The sequence below is a fragment of the Dipodomys spectabilis genome, unplaced genomic scaffold (genome assembly GCF_019054845.1).
Source record: "Dipodomys spectabilis isolate Male_0828 unplaced genomic scaffold, ASM1905484v1 ptg000096l, whole genome shotgun sequence".
In the NCBI taxonomy this organism is placed as follows: domain Eukaryota; kingdom Metazoa; phylum Chordata; class Mammalia; order Rodentia; family Heteromyidae; genus Dipodomys; species Dipodomys spectabilis.
In genome coordinates this window covers 32,592,028-32,608,156 of record NW_024870773.1, presented here as the reverse complement: position 1 = coordinate 32,608,156, position 16,129 = coordinate 32,592,028, and the positions used below count along the sequence as shown (strand labels likewise).

General features: G+C 36.0%; 1 protein-coding gene across 1 annotated transcript in view; it reads left to right on the top strand.

Annotated features, from left to right (window-relative positions):
- The window catches only part of Potea (POTE ankyrin domain family member A), a 35,840-nt gene extending 21,200 nt beyond the window's left edge, over nt 1-14,640 (top strand). The window contains exons 7-10 of the mRNA XM_042685904.1: nt 4,401-4,465; nt 8,216-8,332; nt 9,372-9,582; nt 14,454-14,640. Of these exons, the coding sequence (XP_042541838.1) occupies nt 4,401-4,465; nt 8,216-8,332; nt 9,372-9,582; nt 14,454-14,640 (580 nt within the window). The remainder of the gene's footprint in view (nt 1-4,400; nt 4,466-8,215; nt 8,333-9,371; nt 9,583-14,453) is intronic.
- The last annotated feature ends 1,489 nt before the right edge of the window (nt 14,641-16,129 follow it).

Below are 16,129 nucleotides of genomic sequence, written 5' to 3'. Positions count from 1 at the left end.
TTGATGATGGCCATTCTAACTGGGGTAAGATAGAATCTCACTGTTGTTTTAATTTACATTTCCTTTATGGCTGAAGATGTTTAGCATTTCTTCATGTGTCTATTGATTAATTTTACTTCTCCTAAAATATCTGTTTCATTTTCCATTAACTAGTTTGTTGATTACTTGAGAGTTTATTTCCTTGAGCCCTTTGTATATTCTGGACATTAATCCATTGCATGGTGTCTACCTGGCAAATAAATTCCCATTCCATAGGCTTTTTAGTTTGTTAGTTATATCCTTTTCCATTCAGTAACTTCTTAGTTTGATACAACTCTACTTGAAAATTTGATTTGTATTTTCTTAGCCTGTGGAAATTTATTCAGAAGGTTTCTGCCTTTGCCAAGAGAGAAGGGGTTGGGTTGAGATGGGTGGGGCAGAATGATGAAATGGGTGTTATTGATCAAGATGCATCATACTTATAAAATGATATGTTGAATGGTAACCCCTACTAAAATATAATAAAAATTTATTAAGCACAAAATGCTGCTAAGTTTTAGTTCACATATACATGTGAAATTTTGCTCAGCCATAATTCCAAAAGCAGTAAATCTGCTTTACCATCTTGGCTTCCCAGCTTTTTCAAGATTTATTGTTGCTAAACTGAGTTTTCTTGTGTATTAGAAACTTCTGTATTGGAAGCTTTTCTTGTGGAGTACACAAGTGAGCTTATACCTTCATATCATGTTACCCTTTGAAGTCTTTGTCGTTTCTGACAGTAATTTGAGTTAGGATTATTTTAACCTATGAGATAATTTCCAGTAATGATTCAGGAAGGGATTATAATCTCCTCTTCTTTCTCCTCTTCCTCCTCTTGGTCTTCACTTTCCTTTTCCTGTATTAGTCTTCCTTTTATTCTTTTATTTTATTTTTGACGATTCTGGGACTTGGGTGCTGTCTCTGAGCTGCTTTTGCTCAAGGCTAGCACTTTATCACTTTGAGCTACAGCTCCACTTCCAGTTTTCTGGTGGTTAATTGGAGATAAGAGTCTTACGGATTTTCCTACTTGGGCTAGTTTCGAAACATGAACCTCAGATCACAGCCTCCTGAGTGGCTAGGAATACAGTCATGAGCTATTGGTGCCAGACTCCACTTATTCTACTTTATCTTTATTTTGAGAGTGGTAGTGTAAGTACTAAGCTGGAATACAGGACCTCACAAGCTTGCTCTGTTTTCCCCCACATGCTGACACTGTACACTTGAGTCAAACTTCCAGTCTAGTATTTTGTTACTTAATTAGAATCTCAAATTCTCTGCTTGGGCTGGTTTTGAAATCTGACCCTTAAATATCAGATTCCTGAATAGCTAGGATTACAGGTGTGAAACATTTTCTCTCTGCTATAGTTTCCCTTCTCTGCTTCCAGGTATATGCTGAAAGATCTCTTGATATCCTGTGTAGCCCCTTCACCTAGGCTGTGAGAAATCCCATGTCACCCTTCTCCTAGTTCTTATCAACTTTCATTTTTCCCTTTTTAGTGATTTGTTTCAATAATAATAAAATCCCAAGTTGCTTGAGATTCTGCCTCAGTTGAAAAATATTTTCAAATTCTTTCTTCAACAGGAGCTATTGTGAGAAAATTCTGAATCTAAAGTAGATTGGTTGGATTTAATGAGCTTAGTCCAGTTGTACCATTTTTGGTGGGAAGTGTTTGGTGAGTGTGATGGCTTTGTAATAGCCTTGTTTGGTTCAGAGGTTGGTATAGGTTGATGGAAAATAAATTAAGCAGGAAAGGAGAAGTACAGGAGAGAAAGAGGCTTCATATAGAAGTGACAGGATGTTGCTCAAGAAATGAGAAGCAATCAGGTAAGAGATAAACACTACTTACAGTATGTGTCTTTTGTTGAAGTAGTAAGAAATCTGTTAGTAAAACTTTAGGTCTGTCTTTATTTCTAATGAGCCAGAGCATATTTAAGCCACCAGGTTTTGTGCTCTTGAGGAGAATGAGGAGAGGTGCATGGTGAATCACTTTTGTTTTTCTTGGTCTGGAACCACTCCTGGAAGGTCGTATAGTGATCATCTGAGTTTTTCATTTTAAATATACACTAGCTCAGCCCTAAAATGGGTGTTGCTTATATTTGGAAGGTCCCAGTTTTGGAGACAGATTGAAGGCCCATCCTCTTTCCTGCTCTTGTTGATGTGTCTACTGTAACAATGGATAATGTCTATTTATGCATTAAGAGATTTTTGTCTTCCAAATCAGTTGGAGACCAAGTACCATTCTATTAGTGATCTGTTAATCCTGAGTGTTATTAATTTTTTACCCTTTCTGTGATTTATTAGTTTATTAATTTAGGACAATTAGTTTATTTAAGGAGCTAATACATTAATAAAAATTATAGCCGGGCACTGGTTGCTCATGCTTGTAATCTTAGCTACTCAGGAGACTGAAAACTGAGGATGATGGTTCAAAGCCAGCTGGGGCAGGAAAAACCTCCAGACTCTTATCTCCAATAAACCACCACGAAACTGGAAGTGGTGCTGTGGCTCAAGTGGTAGAGCGCTAGCCTTCAGCTGAAGAGCTGAGGGACAGTGCCCAGGCCCAGAGTTCAAGCCCCACGACAGACCCCCCCCCAAAAAATTATATATACTTATAGAGTATCAAAATTATTAAAATAGCTGATATGATGTGCTTTGTAAGATTGTAAATTACAAATATGAGTAGCCAAAGTTAGGATTCAAATTTTTTGATAAATCCAATATTTCAGTCTTAAGACCTACCAACAACATGTGAATTAATCTTTACTATATTAAGTAATATTATTAATTATAATGAATATTAATATAATTAATCTTAAATTTATTCTTTTCCATTTTCCTGTGCATATTTTTTACCTTATATTGTTTAGCCTTCATAACAATATGTGAGCTAAAGATATAATATCCTTAATGTTTAGAAGATTTTTTAGCTTAACATAGGAGAATTTTTCAAGAACAAAGTATTTATTATAGAGAAAGAATATCTTTCAGATAAGTTGATGTTAGGTGAAATGAACCCCAAGATATTCAAATGTTTTTTCTTTCATGTGATTGTTTCTAACATATTTATAAGATGATTTCTTTGTTCTTTGTATGTCCCTCCCCCACCGTGAAGCCCCTGCTTTCACTGTATTTGATGTTGGTATAATTTGTGGAGGGGAAGGGAAAAAACACATCGTTTAAATAGGGATACATGTGGACCCATTGCAACAATGAAATGTACAAGTTGTTATGTCGAAAAAGGAATTTTACAACTTTGGCCCGGGGTTGGGGGGTGGGGGTGGAGGGTGGAGGGATGGGAGATGGGAAAGGATGGGAAGGGGAAACAAAGGAGGAGGCAACAATGCTTGATAAGAAATGTACTCGTTATCTTGCCCATGTAATTGTAACCCCTCTATACGGTATTTTCACAATTAAAAAAAAAGAAAAAAAAAAGACTATCCTTTTTTGAATGTTTTAACTATCATTTCAATTTAGTTAATAGGGGAATATTCAGATTATATTAATTTATTTTTTTAATTTTTAAATTTTCATTTATTTTTAAAATATGTTTATTGTAAAGATACTCTACAGAGTAGTTACAGTTACAGTGAGGTTTAGTTCATTTCCTTTGGAGCATTGTTACAACCTCCTTTGGTTTTTCCCTACAATCCCTTCCCTCCCAACCTCCCCAATTCCTTCCCCTACAAGCTGTAAAGTTTGTTTTCAACATAGTGTCTTAAACATTTCATTGTTACAATGGATCAACCTGTATCCTTCTTTCAATATTTTGTTATTTCCCTTCCCCTCCCCCAATTACAAAAATATATATACAAGATGCAGGGCACGGGGAATCAAATACAGTGACAACAGGGGTTTTATCATGGGGGAAGAACATACAAGAGAAACAAAAAAATCACATAGTACATTAAAAATAACAGCGACAAAGAAAACAGAGTATCTTTTGAGTATGGGTATTTCTACCTCTGAGTTTTGTTGTCTTCTCTTCTGGATCATTTCACCTTTATTTCACCTTTTTTAAAAAACTTCATTTTATTATCAAGGTGATGCACAGAGGGGTTACAATTCTTGTTGAACTTGTTACCCCCTTTCTCGTTTTTCTCCCACTTTCCCTATCCTCATACCTCCTCCTAGTTGTACAGTTCATTTCCAGCATATTGTCTGTATCACTGTTGCATTGATTCCTCCTTTGTTCTTTATTTTGTCTTTTGTCTTCTTTTATTACAGGTTTTGTAAAAATTTTTTCAGGTCAATTTTGAAGCATATGGAATAAATACCGAAGTAATGCTTAGATTGTCTTAAATGTTCAAGAATTAAATTATTTGGTAATTGTTTTTCATATCAATATCAAAATATTAATTTTGTCACTTTTTAAAATTCATAGCATTAAGAGAACACTTTCCAAATATGAAGAAAAGATTCTTAGATGTATCCCACGCAACAATCCTGGTAAGATTGTTGTTACTGAATTTCTGTAGATTGTCCAACCTTACGGAAGAAAGTAAGAATGAGAGTTTTAATTCAAAAAGAGCAAAGAAAGCAGGCACCGATGGCTCATGCCAGTAATACTAGATACTCTGGAGGCAGAGGCAGAATATCATGGTATTAAGCCAAACTTGGTAGAAAAGTCTTAAATATTCCATCTCTAAACAACTAGCAAATCCAATCAGAGGCATATTCAAATGGTAGAGCATCATATCTGTAAGCACCAGGCTTCTTCCTGAGGTCAAGCTCAGGTAATGGTTAAAATATAAAAATAAGCTTGGCACTGATGGCTTATTCCTATAATCTGAGCTTATCAAGGAGATGAGATCTGAAGATCATAGTTCAAAGTCAGCATGAGCAGAAGAGTCCATGAGAGTCTTGTCTCCAATTAACTACCAGAAAACTTGAAGTTGCACTGTGGTTCAAAGTGGTAGTGTGCTAGCCTTGAGCAAAAGGGCTTAGGCCCTGAATTCATGCTCCACTACTTATTTTAAAAAACCCAAAAAAGTATAAAGTAAAGTATATTATGCATATGTAGTAATTTTGTATTATGTAAAAATTGTGCTTAATGGTTTATTCAGTTTTTGGATGTTATCATAAAACTTACAACTAATTGGTCTTTGTGATAAAAATAATTTTTCTACTTTTAAAATAAGCACATTTCAGTTAGAAACTAAATAGTTTCCCATATTTTTACATATGAGACAATTTGATTGTGTCACTAAAAGAAGATAAATTTTTAATCCTTTCACTATTTGCTTGCCTATGTACATAATTAAATTAATTTCATATAAGTTCTTTATTTAAGAGGTAATAATAATACTGTTACCTTGATATATTTTAATAGATTTCTTCTTGATATTTTTATATATGTATAGAATGTATTTTCAATATATTGACCACTCATGATCTTTTCTTGTATTCCTTTACTCTTAAACTATACCTCTTTATCTTCTCAGGTAGTATCCTTTCTACTTTCATGTGTTTTTCAGAAATCTCTCTAATAATTTTCATCATAACTAGGTAAAATTTCATTCTCACTAGTAGCTTGTGAGTGTTGCTTTCTCTTGCATCCTTGCCAGGATTTGTTGTTTCCTTAATGATAACCATTCTTAAAATGGAAAGATGAAATTTTAGTGTAGTTTTGTAATCGTTTTCCTGATGCCACATGAGGTAGAGCATATTTTCATGTATTTACTGGGATTTATACATTTTGACAACAGTCTCTTCAAAGCATTTGACTTAGTTGGCTCAATTACTGATTTTTTTCTGTACTAGGATTAGAACTCTGGATATCTTGCTAACTGGCAGGTGTTTACCACTTGAACCATGTCTGCCAGTCCAATTTTCATACATATTTTGTTACTATTATCAATATTATTATAAATATTATTTGGATAGAGAGGGTTTTTTTTTGCTGGGATGGGCTAAAGTCTGGGATTATATCTTCCTGCCTCCTCTTTTTGTAAAAAGAATCACAGTCATACATCACAAGCCTAGCTGTGGGGATCTTGACAAAATTTCTTTGAGCTGGCTTCATTTTGAGTAGCTAGCTATGATTTATTGGTGAGAGCTACTGTACCCAACCTTATTTTGGATTGGATTATTTGATTGGATTATTGATTGGATTGATTGGATTAGTTGCTTTACGATGTTTAATTTTGAGTTGTTCATATAGTCTGGGAAAATTCATTGATTGTCAATGGATAGTTTACAAGTAATTTCTCCCATTCATTCTGCCATCTCTTCACTCTTATATGTGTTCATTTATATGTAGAGAAACTTTTTGATTTGATGCAATTACATTGTCAGTATTTGCTATTATTTTCTCAGCTTTTGGACTCATTCAGAATGACATCTCTAATGGATGCTATTGAGCATCTCAGTATTGTTTTTTTACTTTCTTTTTTGCTTTCTTTTTTTTTCTCCTCTTCTTTCTTTTTCTCCTCTTCTCTCCTCCCCTCCCTTCCTTTTTTGTGTGTATGCTGGTCCTGGGGTTTGAATTGCTGGCCTGAGCTCTGCTTCTGAGCTTTTTTGCTCAAGGCTTGCATTCTACCACTTGAGCCACAGCTCCACTTCCAAACGTTGGAAGTTAATTGGATATAAGAAGTTTCCTGGACTGCTGGCTTTGAATCATGACCCTCAGGTATCAGTCTCCTGAATAGCTAGAATTACGGCCTGGTTCCCAGCTTCTATCTGGTCTTAATGGCTAAAAATGTTGAGCATCTTATATTCTTATTTTTTCATTATCATGGCTTCTTTGGTGAATAAAAATTTTCATTTCTGTTTGCCCATTTAAAAATTAGTAATTTTCTATTTAAGTTTCAAGTGTTTCAAAATACATTCTGGATGCCAATTGAAAGTACACTGTGTACATTAATGGAAGTATTATGGTGAAACTCATCTTGCATTATTATGCATGTTAATAAGTTACAGAAATTGTCACTCAGTGCTAGAAATTTTTCTTTATACTGCTGCAGAGATCATATGACATTCCATAAATTCTGTTTTTTTATGTTTTTGTACATTCAGCTCAAAAATGTTTCTCTTTTTAGTTGTCTTTGTGACTCAAAGTTATTTAGATATATGCTACATACTATTCAAAAATTTTAGTGCTTTCCAGAGTTATTTTGCACTGATTTTTTATTTGGTTGTCATGACTAGAGAAAATATTTCAAATGGATTTAGTTATTATAACTAAATCCTTAATAAGATATATTAAAGATAATGAAATAAGAAAATGAAAAATGTAATACATGGTTTTAAATATATACTAATTTGTTAAGATGCATGGTTATGATTGACTATTACATTTCTTATGATGCTGTATAGTTAATAATTATTTGTGTATTATATTTTGAGTTTCTAGAATCTGAAATAACACTGGTGAATTGTTTTACTTCTTTGAGAGTGTAATCAGTTTTCTACTTGCATTTTGAGGTTATTATTTGACTCATAATCAATAATTGCCCTTAGATGAATTAATCCTTTTTGTTTTGAACAGTAAAGGAGTCATATGTATTTACTAATATATTTGCAAACATTCATTTCTCATATAAAATAAATTACATGTTTGTTAGTGAGCTTTCTAGTATTCTGAAATACATAGCAGAATCATTATAAAAATAAAAAGATCATTTTGGGTGTTGCATGAGTACAACAGTCTTTTGTCTTGATACCTCTGGGTCTGTGGTGAAACTGTGCAACATTGAACACATGGAACTCATCTTGTGGTAATGGCAGAGCATAGAAACACATATGCTAACCCTGAGATATGGATAGCGACCACAAATGATTTCTGTGCTTTAGTTCATGCTTTTAAAGCTCATGTGAGGATTTTTTCTTCTCTGATTTCCACCATTTCACAGGTAAGTTGGAGAGATAATGTAAAGTAACATGAATAATTTATGTACAGTATAATTCATATACAATTGTACAATGCTTCTACTTATCTAAGTTTCTACCACTACTAGGCCCTTCCTCTTATACATGCAGCTAGCTTGTAATAGCACAATGATGTGGGGAGTAGTGATATGTGCAGGTGGGTCCTGTCATATATACACTGAAAAATCCTATAAATTGATTAGATGTGAGAGTACATTTTGTGTGTGTGTGTGCGTGTGATTCTTAATGATCCAGTTTTCCAAATACTTTTTAAAAAGAGGAGGAGTAGGGCAATACAGCAGTTAACAACAAATATCTGACTTTTCTCAGACTCCTCAGTCAGTGAGAGTTGTGGTCCTGGATTCAGGAAATCCCCTCAGGAGGGAAAGAGTTCCTGTTACTTTCCTTGTACTCCTTGCCCAGAGAATGAGATTTCTAGTGGGACAGGTAAGACTGACTTATGGAGAAATTCCTCATTCATGCAAGACAAAAGACAGTATGTAAAAATAGGACTGCATAGACAAAACCTTCCTTCATTTAGCTAGCAAAAGTGAAAAGTGATAGCAGAGCTTCTTGAAAGAACTCAATCCATGACCATTTATTTACATCTTTGATTACTTTTTTTTTCCCTCATCTATCACAGACATCAATGTGATGAATTAAGCCTTTTATGATAATGAAATGACTGTTGCTGGAAGTATTTTTTCCTATGGAATCTACTTTAGTAAGAATATTGAGGTTGTTACTCAACCTTGTTTCATCAAGTTTTCAAATGTGATTTTTTTCATCTAATGGGTCCATTTTAATTTTTTAAATTTAAATTTAATTTTTTTTATTATGGAGCTTGAATTCAAGGCGTAGGTCTGTCTCTTAGCTGTTTTGCTCAAGGCTAGCACCTGAGCCACAGCTCCATTTCCAGATTTTTGATGGTTTCCGGAGATAGGAATCTCATAGACTTTCAAGTCCTGGAGTGCCTTAAAACTCAGATCCTCAATTCTCAGTCTCCTGAACACTGAGGTTATAGGCATATGCCTAGTCTTTTAAACAGTATTGTTTTAGTTGCATACATTTAGTTTTTTTGTCTAATCTGACAAACCTAACAATATGTCTTTTATTTGAATTTTCAGATATATTTGCATGTATTGTTTACTTCCCCAAAACCTTATCTACTAATAGGCTACTGTTGACTAGAAGCCTCCTGATAAAAAGTTATTACATTAGAAATGTTTAATAAGTGGTCCAAATAAGTGGCAAACCACTTTTTACCGCAATAGTGAACTTACTGGTACAGGGGACTGCTTCCTGGAAAATGCTTCCCACATGGCCTTTAGGTGTATATTCTTAACACTTGAGGTCACTACAATAAACATCAGACAAATGGTTACATTATTTCAGGAAGTCACATGAAATCATTGTTTCTTAAAAATTTTCTTTTCTTCAAAAGACACCATGAACATTCTGACAATGTTTTACTTCCTGGATACAGATGCTGGTGACTCACCCAATCTTGTGGATTTGCTTTACTCATGTGACAGACTAATCCAATGTAAAATTAGTAGATGTGCATTGCTTTCAAGAAAAGTTAAAATAATGGAACATAAGATCAGAAGACCACAGGAAGAGCTATTAGAGATAGAAGAAGTGAAATCTCAATTAGAGGATGAAAACAGTGAACTGGATGAAATTTGCCATATTAGGTAAAATTAAGAAATTTTGGAACTTTAAAAATATACATTGTAATAAAATGTTCTTTATTAACCTTTTTTTCTTTATTTTAATTTTATTGTAACAGTGTTATATAGAGGGGTTACAGCTACATGAGTAAAGCAATGAGTACATTTCTTGTTGAACATTGGTACCCCTCTCTACTTTTTCTCCCACTTTCCCTTTCCCCTTCCTGACTCCTCCCTGCCCAAGTTGTAAAGTTCACTTCCAACATGGTGTCTTGTCAGTATTGCTGTTGCATTGGTTCACCCTTTGTCAAACCGGTTAGAATCGGATTAAACCGGTTAGAATCGGATCAAACAGGTTAGAATCTGATTAAACCGGTTGGAACCGGTTCAAACCAGATCAAACCGGTTAGAACCGGATGAAACCGGCTCAAACCGGCTAGAACCGACTCAAACCGGTTAGAACCGGATCAAACTGGTCAGAACGGGATAGAACCAGATCAAACCGGTTAGAATCGGATCAAACTGGCTAGAACCGGATCAAACTGGTGAGAACTGGATAGAACCGGATCAAACCAGTTAGAATGGGATCAAACTGTTAGAACTGGATAGAACCGAATCAAACCGGCTAGAACTGGATCAAACTGGTTAGAACTGGATAGAACCAGATCAAACCGGATCAAACTGGCTAGAACCGGATCAAACCGGCCAGAACCGGATTGAACCGGATGAAACAGGCTCAAACAGAACTCGATCAAACCGGTCAGAACCGGATCAAACCGGTTAGAACCGGATAAAACCAGATTAAACCGATTAGAACCGGTTCAAACCGGTTAGAACAGGATGAAACCGGATCGAACCGGATGGAAACAGGTAGAACCGGACAGAAACGAATGAAACCGGATCAAACCTGTTAGAACCAGATAGAACGGGATCACACCGGTTAGAACGGGATCACACCGGTTAGAACCGGATCAAACCGGTTAGAACCGGATGAAACCGGATCAAACTGGTTAGAACCGCATAGAGCCGGATCAAACCGTCTATAACCGGCTCAAACCAGTTAGAACCGGATCAAATTGGCTTGAACCGGATCAAACCGGTTAGAACCGATTGAAACCGGATCAAACCGGTTAGAACCGGATGAAAACAGTTAGAACCGGTTTAAACCGTATCAAACTGGCCTGAACCGGTTCAAACTGGATCAAACTGGTTAGAACCAGATAGAACCGTTGGTTAGAACCAACTCAAACCTGTTAGAACCGTATCAAACCGGTTAGAACCGGATAGAACCGGATGAAACCGGTTAGAACCGGATCAAACCGGTTAGACTGGATCAAACCGGATAGAACTGGTTCAAACCGGATCAAACTGGTTAGAACCGGATCAAATTGGTTCGAACCGGTTCAAACCGGTTAGGGGTTCGAACCGAATCAAGCCAGTTTGAGCCGGATTCAGCTGGATCAAACTGGATCCCGTCGGTTAGAACCTCTCAGCCTATTGAGGAAAAGATGGAGACACAAACAAGTTGTTAAGTTCTGTTTGTGAGAGAGATGGAGGCAAACTACAAGGCTTACCACTTCCCATTTGTCTCAGTTGTACTGAATTTCAGCTGACCCAAACTAAGTCTGAACACACTGACATGGGTTCTCCCCAGATCCCACTGGGATCCGGATCGAATCAGATCCAGCCGAATCGAACTGGATCAAACTGGTTAGATCCGGATCGAACCGGATCAAACCGGATCCAGCCAGATCGAACCGGATCAAACCCGATCGAACCAGATGAAACCGGATCCTGCCGGATCGAACCGGATCAAACCAGTTAGAGCCGGATCAAACCATATCCAGCCGGATCTAACCGGCTCAAACTGGACCAAACCGGATCAAACCGGTTAGAACCGGATCGAACTGGATTGAACCGGAAAGAGCTGGATCCAGCCAGATCCAACTGGATCGAACCGGATCAAACTGGATCGAATTGAATCCAGCCGGTTCGAGCCGGATCAAACCGGTTAGAGCTGGAACAAGCCGGATCGAACCGGATCCAGCCGGTTTGAGCCGGATCAAACCTGTTAGAGCCGGATCAATCTGGATTCAACTTAATCAAACCGGTTAGAGCCGGATCAAACTGGATCCAGTCGGTTTGAGCTGGATCCAGCCGGATTGAACCGGATCGAACCGGATCCAGCCGGTTTGAGCCGGATTGAACTGGATCCAGCCGGTTTAAGCCGGATCCAGCCAGATCGAGCTGGATCGAACCGGATCAAGCCGGTTTGAGCCGGATCCAGCCACATGGAGCAGGATCGAACCGGATCAAGCCGATTTGAGACGGATCCAGCCGGATCGAACTGGATCCAGCTTTGAAGATAAAGATAAATTACCAGGGGTATAAGAAAGCCAGATAGATGCTGGTGATTCCTGTCTGTAATCTTAGCTAATCAGGAGGCTGAGCTCTGTAGACCAATATTCAAGACCAGCTCAGGTAGGAAACAAATCTCCAATTAATCCCCAACAAAAAGCCAGAAATGGAGCTGTGACAGAGTGCCAGCCTTGATCTACAGATATCAAGTGACAGGATATTCATACTCAAAGTGGCTAACATAGGAAATGACCTCACTTTTGGTAATTAAACCTTGTCTGTCTTCTCAGCCTATTGAGGAAAAGATGGAGACACAAACGAATTGTTAAGTTCTGTTACACAGTGCATTAAAATAACAACAACAAAAACAACAACAAAAAAACCAAACCTGTCCTTTCCATTATCTTGGAATATATTTAGATTAACATCAATTTATATGGTTATATGTACATAACTAATTTTTTTTGTGCTGGACCTAGGGCTTGAACTCAGGACCTGGGTGTTGTACCGAGCCCCTCCTTTCCTCCGATGCAATTCTAGTGCTTTAAACTTGAGCTACAGCTTCACTTCTGGAGTTTTGGTAGTTAATTGGAGATAAAAGTCTCACAGACTTTCCTCCACAACCTGGCTTCCAATACAATCCTGAGTTGCTAGGATTACAGATGTGAGCCACCAGTGCCCGACTGGAACTCTTCATTTTAATATATATATTATATAATATGTATTACATATATTATATATATATATTAGATTCGATTTTTGATAGTGTTGACTTGCCTGCTTAGATTTTTGCAGAGTGAAAATGTTTTAGTGTAAACAATCACATTTTTAATTGTGAAATTTTAATTGTGCATAGTCTTCCAATTCCTGAGGTTGATAGTTATTTAAAAGAATAGCAGTTAAGAGGAGTCCTGTTTTTTTATTTTTTATTTTTTTAACAATGAGAATTTGGGCTTGTTTATGTAATTATGTTAAATAAATGCTGCAAGGAATAGACTTAATATAAATTTTTCTTTATTTCTAATTTTTATCACTTCCATTATTTCTTTATTTACATTTTGAATTCTTAAATATAAGTTTAGAATTATAAAAATAATTTGTATTCTATATATTCTATATATTTATTTTTCTGTATATTTGTAATTAAATAATATAGGAAATTTTAGAAAGGACTATAGTTAAGATATGCAAATTAATCCCAAGAAATCTTGCATTAGTTTACAACTGCATTAAGAGCATAAAATTACTAATTTTCCAACCCCAAAATAAATTTTTAATTAGATATAAGCTGCATATTTTATGTATTCATTTATTTTCAGTAATGTGTGTAATCATTAGCTTCATATGTATTGAAGAAATTCCCCTTGAGATAGAGCCAAATAAAATTTCATTCTTGAGAAAATTGAGGGAAGGGTGGGTTGGGAGAGATGGGTGAAAATGTTGAAAAAGGTGACTTAGATTAAGACATTTTGCATTCATAAATTGCTTTGTTGAATGGTAAGTCGTTTGTACAACTACTTAAAGTTAATAAAAATAATTTATTTTATTTTTAATATGTAAGTAAAAATACAGAAATAAAATACTGATTATTCAAGATTTTATGCTGAATGATCATATTAATTTTTTTATTGAAATAATTCTATGCTTCTGGATTGTCCCAAAGACAGATGTTTAAATTCCCCATGATAGAAAATACTATATAACATGTTAGCAGAAAATAACCAGAAATGAGTAAAATATTTTACACTCTTCCTTCTAATCTTGATTTTAATAATATGGTAATTCTTGTGTCAAAACCATCTTTAAGTGGTATTGTGTAGTATAAATCAGTAGATGCATTATAGAGGACAAATACACTATAAATCTTTTAACTGTGCCTGTAATGTCTTGATGATAATTTTTTTTTTTTGGTCCGGTCGTGAGGCCTGAACTCTGGGCCTGGGTGCTGTCCCTCAGCTCTTCAGCTCAAGGCTAGCGCTCTACCACTTGAGCCACAGCGCTACTTCCAGCTTTTTTCTTTTTGCTTATGTGGTCTGAGGAATCGAACCCAGGGCCTCAGGCATGCAAGGCAAGCACTCTACCACTGAGCCACCTTCCCAGCCCCTTGATGATAATTTTTATCTCAAGTTAATATACAAGCTTTTGTAACAATAACTTTGAAAAGATTAGTTACATTACCTGTTTTACTTTAGGCTAATTAACTTGAGTGGTAAATATATTTTTCGGCTTCTAGGATTGATGAAATATTGAATGCTTTTTCTATATTTACCAAAGTTGCACTTTATATAAACTTACCACCTTAGTCAACAAAATGTTCTTTCATTATTATGAGAGTGATGTGCTGTCTACTGTGCTAAGGGGGCAGACTGTTCTTTCATTATTAACTTCATAGTATTCATGAGCATTGGAAGAATTTTAAGTGAGAAATTAAAAACAGAAAAAACCCAGAAAAGTCTGAGGAAAAGAGAGAATTCTTTAGTATAATAAATAGCATTATAAGCAATCTGATGACCAAAGTAACTAAATTTGTATTGTAGAATTCTATTGCAACAAGAAGATTTGAAGAAAGACAATGCTGATCAATATTTTGGAAACACTGAGACAGTGCTAAGAGAAAAAGGAAATCATAATGATGCAGAAGAAATAGGGCAACTTGCAATGTATGCTAAGATGCTATATATAGAAATTAGCAGGATAAACTATCATTTCAAACAGGTAAATTGATTTTCAAGAATTAACAGTTCTAATTTTATTATGTATCAGTGTGGAAAAGGTCTTAAAAATATTTTGTTTAGGAACTTTATCATTGTACAAAACTTGCAATTCTTAAGACTACCTTAAGATAGTCTTTGGATGGGTAACGTTCAGTACTGTATTTTGGGTGTTTGATTTATTTTTTCTATAATGATGCCCATCTTCCCCCAAACACATTAATCTTTCAACAGAACTAAATTTTTCATGTTATTTGTGTGCCTTACCTTAAGAGGATTGTCATACCTTTTACTTTGATTTTGGGGCACCAGTTGTTTTTGGGGAGACAGTACAACAAAAATCAGTGCAAAGAAACATTCAGTAGATCCCAAAATACTTTCAACACAACTCATGATGACAACTTCTCGGTATTTACTCAGTATGGGCAGGAATTTAATATTGATTTTGGGAATTTATTTTATTTTTATTTACTTTTGACTGCACTTGGCCAGACACTTGTAATAAATCAGTGAATAAGGCATATGTACTGTGCTTTGTGAACTTTTTTGTTGTTGTTGTCAGTCATAGAACTCACGGACTTTCCTGCCTGGCCTGGGTTTGAACCACAATCCTCAGATCTCAGCCTCCTCAGTAGCTAGGATTATAGGCATAAACCACTGGCACCTGGCTTGGAATTTTATTTTCTGCTAATAAATTTTACCTTTTGAGTTAATTGGACTGATTTAACTAACTCAGTTTTAGTTCATTGTACTGTTGTTTTTGACTTCTCAACTTTGATTCCTTGGCCTTACTGGCTCACCATTTACCTTTTTTTTTTTTTTCTGGTCATAGGGCTTGAACTCTGGGCCTGGGTGCTGTCTCTTAGCTCTTCAGCTCAAGGCGAGCGCTCTACCACTTGAGCCACAGCACCACTTCTGGTTCCTGGTGGTTTATTGGAGATCAGTGCAGTGTCTCCTGGCCTTTCCTGTCTGGGCTGGCTTTGAACTGCAATCCTCAGCCTCCTGAGGAGCTAGGCTTAAGGCGTGAGCCATCAGTGCCCGGCCCACAGTTTACTTTTCATGAAACGTTTTCTGACTCCATTGACGCTCACTGACTATTTATTTTTATTTTTATGTTTTTTTATTGTGATAATACTGTACAGAGGGTTACAGTTACATGAGCAAAGTAATGAGTACATTTCTTATCAAGCATTGTTGCCTCCTCCTTTCTTTTTCCCCTACCATCCCTTCCCTCTCACCTCCTCAACTACACTCCCCCCTCCACCTAAATTATAAAGTTCATTTTTCAACATAGTGTCGTGTACATCTCATTGTTCTCATTGTTGCATGCGTCCACCTGTATCCCTATTTAAACAATTTGTTTTTTCCCTTCCCCTCTCCAAATTATACCAACATCAAATACAGTGAAAACAGGTTATACCGTGGGGGAGGGATATACAAAGCAACAAAAAAAATCACATGGTACCTTATAAATATGTTAGAAACAATAGCAAGAAAGAAAA